The sequence below is a fragment of the Melanerpes formicivorus genome, unplaced genomic scaffold (genome assembly GCF_026170545.1).
Source record: "Melanerpes formicivorus ecotype bairdi unplaced genomic scaffold, bMelFor1.0.p_v2 SCAF_37, whole genome shotgun sequence".
Classification (NCBI taxonomy): Eukaryota; Metazoa; Chordata; class Aves; order Piciformes; family Picidae; genus Melanerpes; species Melanerpes formicivorus.
In genome coordinates this window covers 3,294,900-3,311,536 of record NW_027142389.1, presented here as the reverse complement: position 1 = coordinate 3,311,536, position 16,637 = coordinate 3,294,900, and the positions used below count along the sequence as shown (strand labels likewise).

At 51.9% G+C, this 16,637-nt stretch overlaps 1 protein-coding gene across 5 annotated transcripts in view; it reads right to left on the bottom strand.

Annotated features, from left to right (window-relative positions):
* The window catches only part of EDA (ectodysplasin A), a 90,229-nt gene that overhangs the window by 25,351 nt on the left and 48,241 nt on the right, over window positions 1–16,637 (bottom strand). For all 5 annotated transcript variants that reach the window (XM_068157611.1, XM_068157610.1, XM_068157608.1 and 2 more), the window contains exon 2: window positions 11,884–11,989. In XM_068157611.1, coding sequence (XP_068013712.1) covers window positions 11,884–11,989 — 106 coding nt within the window. The remainder of the gene's footprint in view (window positions 1–11,883; window positions 11,990–16,637) is intronic.

The following is a 16,637-nucleotide window of genomic DNA, read 5'->3' as shown; positions in this document are numbered from 1 at the left end:
CTCATTGCTCTGAAAACAAATGGAGAAAAGTCACAGCTCATCCCTGCCCCATCTCTCAAGTCCCTGGAGCGACACTGGATTCCTCAGAGAGCCACAATCTCTCTTCCTCAGACAGCTTCAGACAATGCAAGATCTCATCAAGTAACAGGTTTTTTTTTCTGCTGTTGCCAAAGATTTTTTCCTCCTGGCAATACTCAAAGAGATTTTTGCCTAGTTTGACAACTGAAAGCCAGGACTCTTCACATCAGGGAATAACTTGGTCAGCCTCAAAAGGAATGGGAGGACAGTTAAATGCAAATATAAAGAGACACTGGCCACCGCTGCCAGTAGGTTGTGATGCTCTTTATACTCGTCCTTAATCATATTAGAGGGGGAAAAAGTCTTTAGGTCACAGATCCATAGAATGGTTTGGGTTGAAAGGGACCTCAAAGATCATCCAGTTCCACCCCCCTGCCATGGAGACACCTTCCACTAGGCCAGGTTGCTCATGGCTTCATCCAACCAGGCTTTGAACACCTCCAGGGGGAGAGCATCCACAACCTCCCTGGGCAACCTGTCCCAGTGTCTCAAGACAGTTCAAGACGATCAGAACTGAAAGAGACAGACCTAGGAGACCATCAGTCAACCACCTGTGTCATGAGTCCAAGTAAAGATGCCTTGCTGAGCACCCATGCTCTGCCTCAGCTGGAAGGAGCAGGGTGAATGGAACTGCTCTCATGGGTTTTCTGCCTTAAAAAGGACAGTGAGACCTGCAGCTCATCAGCTGCTGTTGGAGCAGCAGCCCTGCACATCTCCTAGGGGCTTTTTGGCAGGAGGAACAGCATAGGTGTAGGGCTGCAGAAGCACTAAGCCAGGACAGCAGCCATCCTAAACAGAAGCCTGTCACCTTTGCTGTCATCACCTCTGCCATGGTGTTGGTCCTGCTTTGGGGGACAGGGCTGGGTCCAGTCACCTCCTGGGATGACTACCTTACTCCATGACCTTTCAGCTGCCTGCTTGTTTGAGTAAGGCAGAGGGACTCTCACCCACTGCACCAGGAATTTCCATCACTTTGTATGGCACAAAGAGCAACCAAGTTGATTTATCTCCTCAATCTCATCCAGATCCACCTGGGGCTTGGTGGCAACGTACCAGGACAGCCTACTGATACCATGAAGGCTCTTAGAGAAACAAATCCAGTCTCCACTGAGTAGGTGCAAGCACACCACAGTGCAAATGTGTTGGTGAACAAAGGCAAATCCTGCTCTCAATTAACTGCAGAGCCACTGTTGCTGGCAAAGTAACTGTGCTGCCTTCTCAGAAACTCAAAAACCCCATCAGACATAAATCTCCACCCTCCCAAGCTCACATCACCACTCCCAGCCAAGCTCCTGGAGTTCACAGCAGAACCTGTGGCCATCACATTTCATCCTCCACACTCTCACTGGCTAGGGAAGAGGACTGTGACGTGCCTTGTGTCTTCCCTCAGGCGCTTAGGTTGGATTGCAAAGGCTGGATCTCGACAGCAGAGCTGACAAACAACGTTCCCCTTTCTAATTTGGGTATCTCCAGGCTTTTACTTCCCACCCCCCCCCCCACCACCTCTTTGGCTTGCTGCTTGGACTCCAGGAAAAGCTTCTTTTCTGTAGCCCCCTGCACCCTATTGCTTACTTTCATCAGTCCCCACATCTCCTGAGCCATTTTTAAAGCGTAGTATTACAGCTGTGCTTTTATTTTGTTTGTTTTATCCGCTTGTTGCTTAACACAAACCATCCTGACATTTTAAGTCATATCCCACTAAGATAAACAACTAACATATGTCATGAATTCCAGCAGAAACGATTCCCAAGTGGTGCTGCAGCAAGGTTCTGCCTGAGCCGGCCGAGGGAACAAACCGGCTCGCTCCAAGCGTGCGCTGCAGGCTTCAGCTGCGCCCTTCCCACCGCCGCTCTCCGTCAGGAAGGGAGGGCAGGTGGGAGGAAATCTCCCTGCCTACCTCATCCCCGCAGAGCTTTGCTTGTTCTTCTTCCTCCCCTGTGTAATTCTGCCTAATGGGCTGGAAAGCCTCTGCAGCGTGCAGCAGCTGCCTGTAAGCTCATGGCACAACCACACGGAAGAGCACGGCAGCGACATCCAACAACCTCTGTGCGCGCACAGGGACTGAGGGCCCTGGGAAGCTGAACAGAGGGCTGAAGGAAACCCAAGAGAGACCTCAGCCCTCTTGGGGAAGCCAAGGGCAGGTCCCTGAAGCAGTCAGGACGTGGGGAAGCGCTGCCTGGCTCAGCCAACTCCGGAGTTTATCTGTTCACAGCCTTTCAAACACATTAACGGACCGCACCAAATCCCACTCGCATTAACTGCATCGGTTTCCAGCCAAACAGTCCCACAACCCCAGCATGGTTGGGCTGGGAAGAGACTTCTGCAGATCATTTAGTCCAACTCACCTGCTAAAGCAAGTTTACCCACAGCAGGTTGCCCAGGATTGTGTCCAGGTGGGCTTAGAATCTCTCCAGAGAAGGACACTCCACAGCCTCTCTGGGCAGCCTGGAGCAGTGTTCTGGCACCCTCAAAGTGAAGAAGTTTTTCCTCCTGTCCAGGTGGAACCTCTTGGGTTGTGGTTTTGCCCCTTGTTCTGTCACTGGGCACCACTGCAAAGTGCCTGGATCCACCATCTTGACCCCCACCCTTTAGATATTAGAATCATAGAATCAATAAGGTTGGAAGAGACCTCAGAGATCATCAAGTCCAACCTGTCACCCAAGATCTCCTGCCTACTACACCATGGCACCAAGTGCCATGCCCAATCTCCTCTTGAACACCTCCAGGGACAAATACTCATCAGCCTTGAGCAGATTCCCTCTCAAGCTGCTCTTCTCCAGGCTAAACAGCCCCAGGGCTCTCAGCCTTTCCTCCTCACAGAGATGCTCCAGGCCTCTCAGCAGCTTTGTACCCTCCCCTGGACTGTCTCCAGTTGTTCCTTGCCTCTCTTGAAGCAGGGAGCCCAGAACTGGACCCAGTACTCCAGGTATGGCCTCACTAGGGAGGAGTGAAGGAGAATCTCCCTTGAGCTGCTGGCCACATTATTCTTGAAGCATCTGGTGTCACAGCCAAAAAAGCCCCAATGGAAACAAGTGACTGCCCTGCCTCATTCACAGGTTTTTCCCCCCAAGATTTCCCCTGTGGTGGTGGTCTCCAGCTCTGGGCAGCAGTTCTTTAGTTCTTTCTTTATGCTTACTGTACCTTGTCTACTCTAACCCAGCAGCTGTGTAGTGAGGTCACAGCTGAGGACAACTTCCCCCCATCAGCATGGCAGCTCTGGGTTTGGCTGTTCAGTCCCACCCTTAATCAACCCAAGATGAGCAGAAGGCAGATAGCCTGCAGCAGGACTCTGTGCCTGGCCTGCCACACCTGGCCATCCAGGAAGGTCTGTATCTTCAGCATCAGCTCCTCAGCTCTTTGCAGAATCACAGAACATGAGGGAGCCTCATCCAGTCCAACTCCCCTAGCCAGGGCAGGATCACCCAGAGCAGGGCACACAGGAACACCCCCTGGCAGGTTTTGAAAGTCTCCAGAGAAGAAGACTCCACAACCTCTCTGGGCAGCCTGCTCCAGGGCTCTGACACCCTCACAGAGACAGCTTTTGTGCCAGAGTAGATCTGTGACCAGCTGGGCTCAGCTAGGTGCTGAGCACACTTGTGTCTGCCTGCAGAACACCCTGTGGCCGTGGCCAGAGGAGCTGGTTCATATGCAAGAATCAAAGCTCAGCTGCAAGTACTCCAGCAAGAGACAATGAAGCCTCTCATGCTGTGGGAATCACCAGCTACTAGTTGAGCTCAGCATTTACAAGGCTTGGTGCATGGCATCCACAGTGGAGATGCACACAGAGTTCAGATGCAGTTGCATTCCTGCCTGGCTGGAACATCTGTTCTCCTCTCATTAGCCCTGGCTGTGTTTTGTAACAGAAGAAACTATCTGAGATTCCTCAGCTTCAATATTTGACCCGAGGCATTCTGAAAAGCCCCAGCTTTCAGAAGTGGAATTCATACAGAATCACCAGTCACTTCTAATAACTGCTGCCTGCTTAACATGCAGCTGTAAAGAGGAAGGGGGAAAAAAAACACCCAACAACAACCACCACCACCAAGGCTCCGAGTTTAGATCAAGTTCCAGCAAAGGCTGCTGAAGCACACACCGCAGCCTCAGCGCCCAGCAGCCCAGCCCAGCAGCACAAGCTGCAGTCCACCCAACAATGGAATCAGCACAAAGACCTGAACATGCAGCTGAGGGGGGATTCTGACCAGACGATTTCTCCTCAAGACTTCACAAAATCTCCCAAGGGTCATCCCACCACCTTATGTCAGCCAGGCAGCCCAGGGAAGGACAAACAGACCCCAGAGCAGCTCCAGCAGGGTGGAACAAATCAACAGCACCTCATCAGGGCTTTGTAAACATTAAGAAGAACGAAGCCTGGCCACTTTGAGGGCAATGAAGCACAGGCAGAGGCTGCCCAGAGAGGTTGTGGAGTCTCCTGCTTTGGAGGGGTTCCAAACCTGCACGGATGCCATGCTGGGCAATCTGCTGTGTGCGACCCTGCTTCAGCAGGGGTGGTAGACTAGCTGATCCCTAGGGGTCCCTTCCAATCCCCACCATGCTGAGATTCTGGGAGTTCAGATCACAACTGGAAGGGCTGGTGAAGAAGACAGGAGGCAAACAGAGGTTGTGTATGGACCAGGACACATCAATCATTCTGCTGTGACCTGGAACGATTTCTCATCGTGGCCATCACGCAGTCAGGCTTTGTGCCTCTCCCAGCCAGCTAATTCCTTCTAATATTTTGCATCCAGCTGGCACAGCTCATATCAGAGGTCCAGGAAGAATTCTGGACTCCCATCAGTTTTCAGACTCTGTCTCCTTCTTGCTGGCTGATGCAGTCACATGAAAATACCAGCCTCAACACAGGCTGCAGGGATGAACCTCACCACCCTGCCTTCCAGCTTCCCATGCTAACTGGACACAGAACATGACTTCAAAATCCTTAAGCTGAGCCAGCACATTGACTCAGTCCTAGATGTTCACACCTCTGCTTTTCCATCACACCTGAGGAACATGGAGCTTCTCTCAAATGATGACTTGCTTGGGGATCTGCCACATCATAGATGACACATGATTGTCTGTGGCTTCCCAAGAGAGGCTTCAGCAAAGCTTGGGAATGGATACTGCAGAGAAGGTGAAGTCAAAGTGACTTCAGCACTACAAAGTAAATTCAAGAGTAGTTTGAACCAAAGATATGATGGAAATTTGTCAGGTGTCCAAAAATGTACTGCCTTCACACTTACACCTAGACCAAGAATCACAGAATGCTCTTGGTTGGCATACACCTCCAAGATCATCTAGTCCAACCATTAAACAGCACTGCCAGGTCACCATGTCCCTCAGCTCCACCCCTCCTTGGCTTTTAAAGCCCTCCAGGAATGGTGACTCCATCACTTCCCTGGGCAGTCTGTTCCAGGATTTAACAATGCCTTCAGGTAAGAAGATATCAGATAAGAGATTGTCCTGATTGTGGAATCACAGAACTGTCAGGGTTGGAAGGGACCTCAAGGATCAGCCAGTCCCAACCCCCTGCCATGGACAGGGACACCTCACACTGCAGCAGGTTGCTCACAGCCACATCCAGCCTGGCTGCAAACACCTCCAGGGATGAGGCTTCCACCACCTCCCTGGGCAGCCTGTGCCAGGCTCTCACCACCCTCTTGGGGAAGAACTACTTCCTGACATCTAATCTGCATCTACCCATTTCTATGGTTTTTTCCCATTCCCCCCAGTCCTATCACTCCCTGACACCCTCAAGAGTCCCTCCCCAGCTTTCTTGTAGCCCCCTTCAGATGCTGGAAGGCCACAATTAGGTTTCCTTGGAGCCTTCTCTTCTCCAGACTGAACAGCCCCAACTCCCTCAGTCTGTCCTCACAGCAGAGCAGCTCCAGCCCTCTGCTCATCCTCCTGGCCCTTCTCTGGACACCTTCCAGCACCTCCAGATCCTTCTTGTAATAGAGGCTCCAGAACTGGACACAGTGCTCCAGGTGGGGTCTCAGCAGAGCTGAGTAAAAGGGGAGAATCACCTGCCTCGACCTGCTGGCTCTGCTTCTCTTGCTGCAGCCCAGGATGGGTTTGGCTCTCTGGGCTGCAAGTGCTCACTGCTGGCTCCTGTTGAGCTTCTCCTCCACCAGCACCCCCAGGTCCTGCTCTTCAGGGCTGCTCTCAAGCCAGTCCCTGCCCAGCCTCTATCAGGTACCTGGGATTGCCCCAACTCAGCTGCAGGACCTTGCAGTTGGTCATGCTGAACCTCATGAGGCTGTCACAGGCTCACCTCTCCAGCCTGTCCCTCCTAAACCTCCTCTGAACTTAATTCCCCTCAATCCAGATTCCCTCCTCCTTCCATTTCGAGGGAAAACCAGGGAGAAATCCTGGAGGCAATCAGTCAGTGGAAGCACTTTGTGGTGAGGCTGCCTTGTGGGCCTGCCTGCCGTGCTGCAGCCTCCAGGAAACGCTCTGTATTTACCCAGTGCTCATCACCATGGTTGCGGAGCACAATAAGGCTCTATCGCCCTGCATCCATCTGTGTTTCTGGGAATGCCTGGCCTTTGGGGAGTTGTGCAGGGCTGACACAAAGGCACCCATTGTTCTGGAGGCAGAGGGATGAACCTGCCCTTTCCAAAGGAGAGGAAGCAGGCAGGAAAAGTTGCTATTGTAATCTGGATGTAATAATAATATTAAAGAAAGAGAAGAGGGAGGAAAAAAAAAATGAGGCCCTGTTGCATCAGCAGCAGGAGTGTGGGGGAATGGCCAAGGCAGCACCTGTGGGAACAAGGGCTGCCCTGGGGCAAGAGGGGGAGTCAGGAACCATCTGCCACCTGCTACACCATCCTAAAACCTTCCTAGAACTGTTACTGAGAGCTGCCCTGTGGAGAAGGCCTTGGGGATGCTGGTGAGTGAAGAGCTGGGCATGAGCTGGCAATGTGCACCCCCAGCCCTCTCCTGGGCTGCATCCCCAGCAGTGTGGGCAGCAGGTCAAGGCAGGGGATTCTGCCCCTCTCTGCTGAGACTCCACCTGCAGGACTGGGTCCAGCTCCTCAGCACAGCAGAGTCACGGAGCTGTTGGAGCATGGCCAGAGGAGACCACAGAAATGATGTGAGGGCTGGAACCCCTCTGCTGTAAGGACAGATGAGAGAGTTGGGGTTGTTCAGCCTGCAGAAGAGAAGGCTCCAGGGAGACCTTGTGGTGGCCTTTCAGTACTTGAAGCAGCCTAGAAGAAAGCTGGGAACAGACTCTTTAGCAGGGCCTGATGTGACAGAAGGAGGGGTGACAGTTTTGAACTAAAAGCAGGAGATTTAGACTGAATATGGGGAGGAAATTTGTTACACTGCAGGTGGTGAGAGACTGTCCCAGATTGCCCAGAAGTGGCAGATGCCCCATCCCTGGAAACATTCCACATCAGCTTGGAGGGGGCTTTGAGCAACTCCATCTAGTTGAAGATGCCCCTGCTGACTGTAGGGAGGGTTGGCCTAACAACCATAGAATAGAATAGAATAGAATAGAATAGAATAGAATAGAATAGAATAGAATAGAATAGAATAGAATAGAATAGAATAGAATAGAATAGAATAGAATAGAATAGACCAGACCAGACCAGGTTGGAAGAGACCCTCAAGATCATCATGTCCAACCTATCATCCAACACCACCCAACCAACTAAACCATTGCATCAAGCACCCTATCAAAGTCTCCTCCTGAACACCTCCAGTGATGGTGATATGTCCCTTCCACACTGTCATCCTCTGACTCTAAAATCACCCTAGACCCATCTTAAACCCACCAAGGAACACAACCAACAGGGAGAAACACTGGATCCACCTAGCTGGCACATCACTTCCAAAGCTCTAGGTAGAAGTGTGGGGGATCAAGACAAGCTTCTGCTCTCCCTGAGTTTCATTCCAGCTAAAGCCCTTTGCAGCACTCAAACCTGTGCCTTCTCCTCAAGGACTTTCCTTGGCAGGCAGGACTGCCAAAGGAGTAGGAACCAAACTGTTGTCAGCTAAAGGCCAGCCATCTGCTCAGCCTCTTCCAGCTGCCCTGCTCCCAGTCAAAGAATGGGTAAGGATTGCTGGTGTTTCTCACCAGGATGAAAAACATCCTGGAAAGGAGAAAAAAAAACCAAACCAAACCAAAAGCCCAACCCCAAACCAAAAAGCACAGAAACCCAAACAAACCAGGAAAGCAGCCCAGCAGGGAGCTAACTGAGAACAGAGATGAAAGTAGGAGGAAAAGAAACTGGGCTGGGGCTTTCCCCCCCTGCCCCAGCAATGTTTTTAACAAGTCCTATTGGCATCTCCATCATCGTTTATAAACTCAAGCCCAGGGAATTACCTCTGTACTTAGGACCATGCTACTCCCATCTTTTGGCTCTGTCAGCAAAGAGCCAGCAGCATATTTATTCATTTCCCCCCCCCCCACTGGGGCTCTGGGAATAGAGATCTAACATTTTTGTACACAGTTTATTTAAAAGTGGACTAATTTAACGTTGGGGATGGTTCCTCTTAGCACAACTGTTGCTCATTACCAGCTCCGGAGTGATTTGTTAATCTGGGAGCAAGAGAGGTTCCACAGCAGCATAAATACAGCAGGACAAAGAGGAAAGGGAGACTGAGGGGAAGACAAATAAAAGATATTGGAGAGAGGGTCAAATTATGGTGAACTAAAAAGGGAATTCTGCGGCAGGTGGAGTTGGGAAGGCAGAGTGGGAAGCACATTGTAAAGTGGGGCTGTAAAGGGAATAACTCTGATTTTTAAAGCTGTGTAAATGTTGGGTTTGGTGGCATGGGCAGGAAGTCGCCTTGAAAGATGATCTGTGCTCCTCAGCTGCCCATTAAAGCCATCTGCCTAGGGCAGGGTGACCATGCCAGAGCAAGGCAGGAGAGCCGGCGAGCGGAGCACGGAGCTGGGCAAGCACCTCAGCCTGGGACGTGACCTCGGCTTGTTTAATTGGTTCCAGGGCACTGTGGATGGAAGGGCACCAGCAAACATTAAGCAAGCACAACCATAAAACATGACAAGGGGCTAGGAGGAAGCTGGAATCCTCAAAGGAGGAGCCCTTGAAACACTGGAGCCCTGGTCAGAAGGGCAGGATCCAAGCAGCAGCTCTGCGTCAGCGCACACGACTTGTCTGGGGCTTTTTCAGCAAGCGACAGAGAGGCAACAAAGAGGCAACAAAGGCTTCCCTGCCCATGACCTCCCAAATTCACAGAATCACAGAGTGGTCTGGCTTGGAAGTGACCTCCAAAGGTCATCTAGTCCAACCCACTCTGCAGTACACAGAGGCATCCTCAGCTAGATCAGGTTGCCCAGAGCTCCAGCCACAGCCATGGCCATCACCGTCTCCTAACTCCACGGGACCGATTCTGACCTGTCTCAAATCCACCTTTTTTGGCAGAGGACCTGAAAGGGAATTTTCCTCTACAAAAACCCTCCTAGGAAGGGAACTGTGTTCTCTCTGCTGCATAAATCATCAAAGCCCAGGCTGCTGTGGGTACCAAAGCAAGCAGGACTCCGTGGAAGGGGGACCAGGGCTTCCACGCCTGGATCGCTTTGGTCTTTCGCCGCACGTGCGAAAGGACTTGAAAGTTCATCAAATTAATTCCAGACAAATATTAGCGAGGCCTCAAGTGGAAAGCACATCTTCTTCCTTCTGGGAATTTATAGTCCATCCACTTTTATCTTCTGGGAGGCACTTTGGAGATCAAAGATTGGATCGGCTCCCCGTTTTGCAGAGCCGATGAAGACGCCGGTGTTACCGGGCCCGAGGTTTGATCAGGATCAGCGTTTCGTTTGTTGGTTTTGCCTTTCTTCTTTGTTTCTCCTTTTTTTTTCCCTCCCCCTTTCTCTCTTTCATCATTCATTGTCCCTCCTCTCTAAAAAGTGAGATTCCTTCACGTAGCTCTAAACCAAACAGCACAAAGTGACACCAGAAAGCCGCTCTGTTTATTTACGGCTTTGCAGGGTTGTTACAAGGTCAGGCCCTGCCCCTGACAGTTTACTCTGCTCTGCCCAATAAAGTGGGGATGGCCAAGCACTAAGTAACTGCTGGCCAACACAACCTGCCCTGTTAGTGTCACCAGAAACACGACCTGCTGACCTCATGCCCATCACCCTAGGGGGTCAAATCCCCTCCTTGGCAAAAGGACAGCCAACCAGGGGACGTGTGCTGTGTTTCTGGAGGCACTCAGCTCTGAAGCCTTCCAGGAACATGAAGGAAATTTTGGAAGTAAGGATAAGTTACAGAGCACAACATGCTTGTCACAAGGCTGAGGAAAAAGCTCTTGGTAGCTCATCAACTTTCAGCATCCATTCCTCACAGAGCCACAGAATGGTTTGAGTTGGAAGGGATCTTTAAAGGCCAACTAGTCCAACAGCCCTGCATTCAGCATGGACATCATCAACCAGACCAGGCTGCTCAGAGCCCTGCCTAACCTCACCTGGAATGTTTTCAGGGATGAGGCACCTACTGCCACTCTGGCTAACCTGGGACAGTGTCTCACCACTCTCAAGTGTCAATTTTTCCTTCCTTCTATGTCCTCTGAATCTCCTTTTGTAGTTCGAGCCCATCACCCCTTCTCCTGTCACATCAGGCCCTGCTAACAAGCCTGTCCCCGTCTTTCTTCTAGGCCCCTTTAAGTACTGGCAGGCCACAGCAAGGTCTCCCCATGCAGCTATTCCCTGCACATCTGGCAGTGGAAAGGCAGCTCTTCAGCAGCCCAGCAGCCCAGGCTAATTCCTCCAACATCTGCCTGCAGCACTCCGCTTACACCCTGCGCACAGTGGAAACTTGCTACTTACAGAAGTGCCTTGTGGAGGCACTGGAACACACTGCCAGGAGTCGGTGCAAAAGGACTCCGATCCTGCCTGAGCCATCTGAGCGGCACAGGCTCTGAAGATGATGGACCACAGTTAGCTGGAACCACTCAGGGAGTCTGTACCAAATGCATCATACTTGTCAGCGTTTCAGGGAGGAGGAATCTGGGGAGCTTCATGGAGCTCTGTCTTGGAGCAGAGCCACAGGGAAACGTTTTTCCACTGTGAAACTGCAGAAGGCTTCAGGGGAGATGGGAAACTCACAGAGCTAGAGAGGAAAATGAACGACAGCCTGAGTCCCAACTTGGGCTTAGCAGGCATCAAGCCATGCACAGACCACTGCCCCACTCTTTCCTTCCCTACTTTCTCTGGCATCCAGTCAGAGAATCATAGAAAGCTCTGGGGTGGAAGGGACCTACAAAGGTCATCCAGCCCAACCTCCTCTGCAGTCAGCAGGGGCATCCTCAACTAAATCAGGCTGCCCAGAGCCCTGTTAAGCCTCACCTTGAATAGCTCCAGGATGGGGCCTCAACTACCTCCCTGGGCAACCTGTTGTGTGTTTCACCATCCCCATGGTGCAGAGCTTGTTCCTAACATCCAATTTAAATCTCCTCTTCTCTCATTTCAAACCATTGCCTCTCATCCTGTTGCTGCAGGCCTTTGCAAACAGTCTCTCTCCATCCCTCCTGTAGCCCTCTTCAGGTATTGGAAAGCTGCTACTGGGTATCCCTGGAGCCTTCTCTTCTCCAGGCTGAACAACCCCAGCTCCCTCAGCCTGTCCTTGTAGCAGAGCTGCTCCAACCCCCTGATCATTCCCCTCCCCATATGAAATGGAGCAGTGCTCTTCTGCAGTAGCAAAGCAGGGGAGCTCTTTGAGGAGCTGGACAAGGAGGCAGTTCTCATGTGGCAGGGTAGCTGGACAATTGTGGAAAGAGAGCAGTGGAAATGAAAGTGCTCAGGCTGGCCTCAGCTTGCTGCCCGGGACAGGCAGGACTCACCCTCTGGCCCTTCGCTGCCTTTACTCCTCTTATTGCGACGGACCCTGCGGCCTTCTTCTCCAACGTGCAGCTTGTCCTCAGGGTGGAAGAAGTTCAGCAAGGCCAGCTGGAAGAAAGAGGACAAGGTTAAGTATCTTTGGCAAGGGTGGCTTAGCCTGGACACCAAACCCCCTCCATCAGGGATAGCTGAGCCAAGGAGGAGAGCCCAGAGAGATGTGAGATGTGCCGGTGATCCCAAGAAGAACTTTGAGGAGCTGGTGCCCTGGGAAGCAGTCTAGGGCTTAGGAACACTCAAGATGAAGGGTTTGGCCAGGGAACAGCATCTGCTGGGACATGAAAGGCTGCAGGGAGAGGGATGCAGGAGGCATCAGGGGACATCTATAGCTGGCAAGAAAAGCCCTGAACTCCAAAGCGATCATTTCTAATTCTCTACCAGACTTGCTCAATCCTGGAGCTCTTTCACCACCATTACTCACTGCCAGTAAGTTCTTCCTCTCTCAAGCTCCCTCCTGCAAGCCTCATTAGCTACTGAGATTCAAAGGTCTTCAGGGACCTTTAAACCCAATTCAGTAACACCACAGAAATTAACACTTTAAACCTAGAGCATCTTTAGGACAGGACTCTTGCCAGGAGGCAGAAGAATTTATGCAGCGACCTCTTCTTCATGATAAGTCTTTTTTATTTGCTGCATTAAAAGCTCTTTGGCAGTTAGTTATTAAACCATTTTCCCTGCCCTGAAATGGCAATTTCATCTCAGAAATTTCACCAGCCCAGGGCATGGCAGCTCACCACCAAAAGCTTTTCCCCCTCCCCACCTATTTCCAAGCTCCTAAACCCAGCGATTCCACGAGAGATTAATCAGGAGCCAAGCACCTCGTTCCCCAGCCTCCAGCCAGGGCTGCTCTGACCAGGATGGGCTCTGCTTTCTGCTGATGAATCCCCACCGCAGTTATTTAAGTGGTAATAGACACACAAGGCAAACACAGGCTAAAAGGAGACCCAAAAGGCTTCCAAAACGCAGCACCGAAAGGTATCAAGTGCCTTATTGTCCTGAGAACAAAACCTGCGACATCAAAAGCAACTTTGAAATAGCAGAGGAGAATGAAGTGCTGTGAATTGCCAGCTAAGAGAGTGGCTCTTCAAGGTAGGGGCCATAAAAGTGCCTATCAAAAGTGACCATCACCAAAGACCTCTTTTTGCCTTTGACATACCCCAGGGCTCTCCCCTTCCCTCACCCACCTGCTGGGGTGCAGGGGGTGCAGCCTTCTGATTCCTGCCCCAAAGCAGGAAACTTCCGTGCACACACTCTTAGAACTGCTGTAGTTGCACAAAGATCTTTAACACCATGAAGTCCAACCAAAAGCCCAGTACAGCCAAGCCAGCAGTAAACCACAGAGTCCCAGCATGGTGGGGTTGGAAGGGACCTCTGGGGATCATCTAATCTGCCCCACACCCACAGCAGGCTGCCCAGCATTGCAACATCCAGGTGGGTTGGGAATCTCTCCACAGAAGGAGACTCCACAACCTCTCTGGGCAGCCTGCTCCAGGGATCCAGCAGCCTCACAGCAGAGAAGCTTTTCCTTCTGTTCAGATGGAGCCTCCTGGGTTCCAGTTTGTGCACATTGCCCCTTGTCCTGTTGCTGGGCACCACTGACAAGAGTCTGGCCCCATTCTCTTGCCCCCTGCCCTTTAGCTATGGATCAGCACTGAGAAGATGCCCTCTTCTCCAGGCTAAACAGCCCCAGGTCTCTCAGCCTTTCCTCCTCACAGAGATGCTTCAGGCCCCTCAGCATCTTTGTAGCTTCTGTGGAACTTTCCCCAATAGTTCCCAGTCCCACTGGAACTGGGGAGCCCAGAACTGGACCCAGTACAGCAGAAGTGCCCTCACTAGGGCAGAGCAGAGGGGTAGGAGAACTGCCCTTGACCTGCTGGCCACACTCTTCTTAATGCCCCCCAGGAGACCACCATCCTTCTTTGCCATGAGGGCACATTGCTGGCTCCCATGTCAATGAAGGCCAAATTTCTCTTGGATGACTCAAGGGCTCCCTTGTTCCAGGGGCCACAGCTGTGGGGGAGGTTGGGGGGTGCTGGGCCACAGGGTCAGCCCATGAAGAGCTGAGCTGTCTGTCTGGGGACTGAGGACTTGCACAGCTGTGCTGGTCAGAAGAGCAAGTTACTCTTTTTCCATTCACCAAGCCCTGAGCTATGATTACCAGATTCACTTGCAGCTCTTGGACTCTGCAGCTTATGGTCTGGACACAACAGGGTCCATGTTGCTGTTAACCTCCCCTGCTCCCTGCTATTTGCTGTGGTCACGAGGAGGGAAAGCAGAACGAGCAGATGTTTGCCACCCATCGAGCAAATAAGATGCAGACACCCAGACAGATGCAGAAGGAGAAATAACCTTCAGTGAAACGCTGCTGGCTGGACACTAGCACAGCTTTTCAACAGGAAAGTCTCTGGAAGCAACACTCCACATGCCTGAAAAACAGCCAGAGCACCAAGGGTGGCTTCAGAGGGCTCCCTGCTTACATGGGGAGCACGGGAGGAGGGTGGGCAGGGATCTTGGTCACCCACTGTGGCCATTCTCCCACAGCTGAACACTTCCCAGCATTTTCAAACCACACTGGAATATTTTGGACTGTGGCACCCCAGCCCTTCTAGGGAGGTCTGAAATACATCACTGCTCTGGTGCAGAGTTTGACTCAAACTCCTCATCCTCAAAACCAGGGAGAATGGATCCTCTCAGCCCCTGCACTTGTAGGGCAGAAGAGGTTATTCTTCCCCTGTACTCAGCACTGGTCAGGCCACACCTGAGTACTGTGTCCAGTTCTGGGCCCCTCAGCTCAAGAGAGATGTTGAGGTACTGGAAGGTGTCCAGAGAAGGGCAACAAAGCTGGGGAGGGGTCTGGAGCACAGCCCTGGGAGGAGAGGCTGAGGGAGCTGGGGTTGCTTAGCCTGGAGAAGAGGAGGCTCAGGGGAAACCTTCTTGCTGTCTACAACTACCTGAAGGGAGGTTGTAGCCAGGAGGGGGTTGGTCTCTTCTCCCAGGCAAGCAGCACCAGAACAAGAAGACACAGTCTCGAGCTGCGCCAGGGGAGGTTAAGGATGGATGTTAGGAAGAAGTTCTTCACAGAGAGAGAGAGATTGGCCATTGGAACGTGCTGCCCAGGGAGGTCTTCAAGAAAAGCCTGGATGAGGCACTCAGTGCCATGGTCTGGTTGATTGGCTGGGGCTGGGTGATAGCTCGGACTGGGTGATCTTGGAGGTCTCTTCCAACCTGGTCGATTCTATGATTCTATTTCTGAGGAGGCCCAGCCAGCACCACAAATCAAGCCCTGTTTTCTCTGAAGAGCAGGCAAGAGGGGCAGAAGAGCTTGGAGCAAGCCCTGTTTCCCTCCTCCCCTCACCCTAAAGCCTTCAAATCACCTTAATTTTAGAAACACCACGTAAACCCATCCCGACTTTTCCTCGTCAAGAGAATCGCTCTAGGATGCAAAAAGGTCAAACACCACAAGAGGACAAATCCCAGGGGAAGCCACAGCTGAAAATAACTCCTGAAACAATAGCAGCAGCAGGGCTGGCCAGAGCCAATCCATTCTACCTTGCTTGCTCCCAGCAAAATAACACACAAAGGCAGGCACACAAAGCTCCTCTCTGCAGCCACAGGCAGAACTCGCCCTGAAAGCGCAGGAGAAAACTGCTCTGGGATGTCAAGGGAGCACAGAGGGAACCACCAAATCCACACAGCCTGCAACAGTGCAGAAACTCAGCTGCTCTGGAAGGATGGAGCCTCCACACACTGCAGAAGTGGGAATAAAGAGATGTGGCTGTGCATACAACACAGGAAACCAGCATGGCAGGGGTTGGAAAGGACCTTTGGAGATCATCTAGTCCAACCTCCCTGGTGGAGCAGGGTCACCCACAGCAGGCTGCCCAGGAGCATATGTCCAGGTGGGTTTGGCATCTCTCCAGAAGGGAGTCCACAACCTCTCTGGGCAGCCTGGGTCAGGGCTCTGGCAATCCCACAGCAAAGAAGTTTTTCCCCATGTCAGGTGCCAGGCTCTTTTCAGTGGTGCCCAGTAATAGGACAAGGAACAACTGGTACAGGCTAGAACACAGGAATCACAGAATCAATAAGGCTGGAAAAGACCTCAGAGATCATCAAGTCCAACCTATCACCCAACACCTCCTGACTAACTAAACCATGGCTCCAAGTGCCACATCCAACCCCCTCTTGAACACCTCCAGGGATGGTGACTCCCTGGGCAGCACATCCCAATGGCCAATCTCTCTTGCTGGGAAGAACTTTCTCCTCACCTCCAGCCTAAACCTCCCCTGGCACAGCTTGAGACTGTGTCCTCTGGTTCTGGTGCTGCTTGCCTGGGAGAAGAGCCCAACCCCCACCTGACTACAACCTCCCTTCAGGTAATTGTAGACAGCAATAAGGTCTCCCCAGAGGTTCCACCTCAATTATCAGGAGACACTTCTTTGTGGCAGTAGAATGACAGAGCCCTGGGGCAGGCTGCCTTAGAGAGCTTGTGGAGTCTTTCTCTGTAGAGAGTTTCAAAACCCACCTTGATGTGCTCCTGTGTGACCTGCCCTAGGTGACCCTGCTTTGGCTGGGGGCTGGACTGGATGAGCTCTGGAGGGCCCTTCCAGCCCCTACCATTCTGTGAGCACTTGGAAGATCAAGAGCAGGACGAATCTCCATGGAGACATTCTTTGCAGGCAGTGCTGCTGTTTTCCTGGTG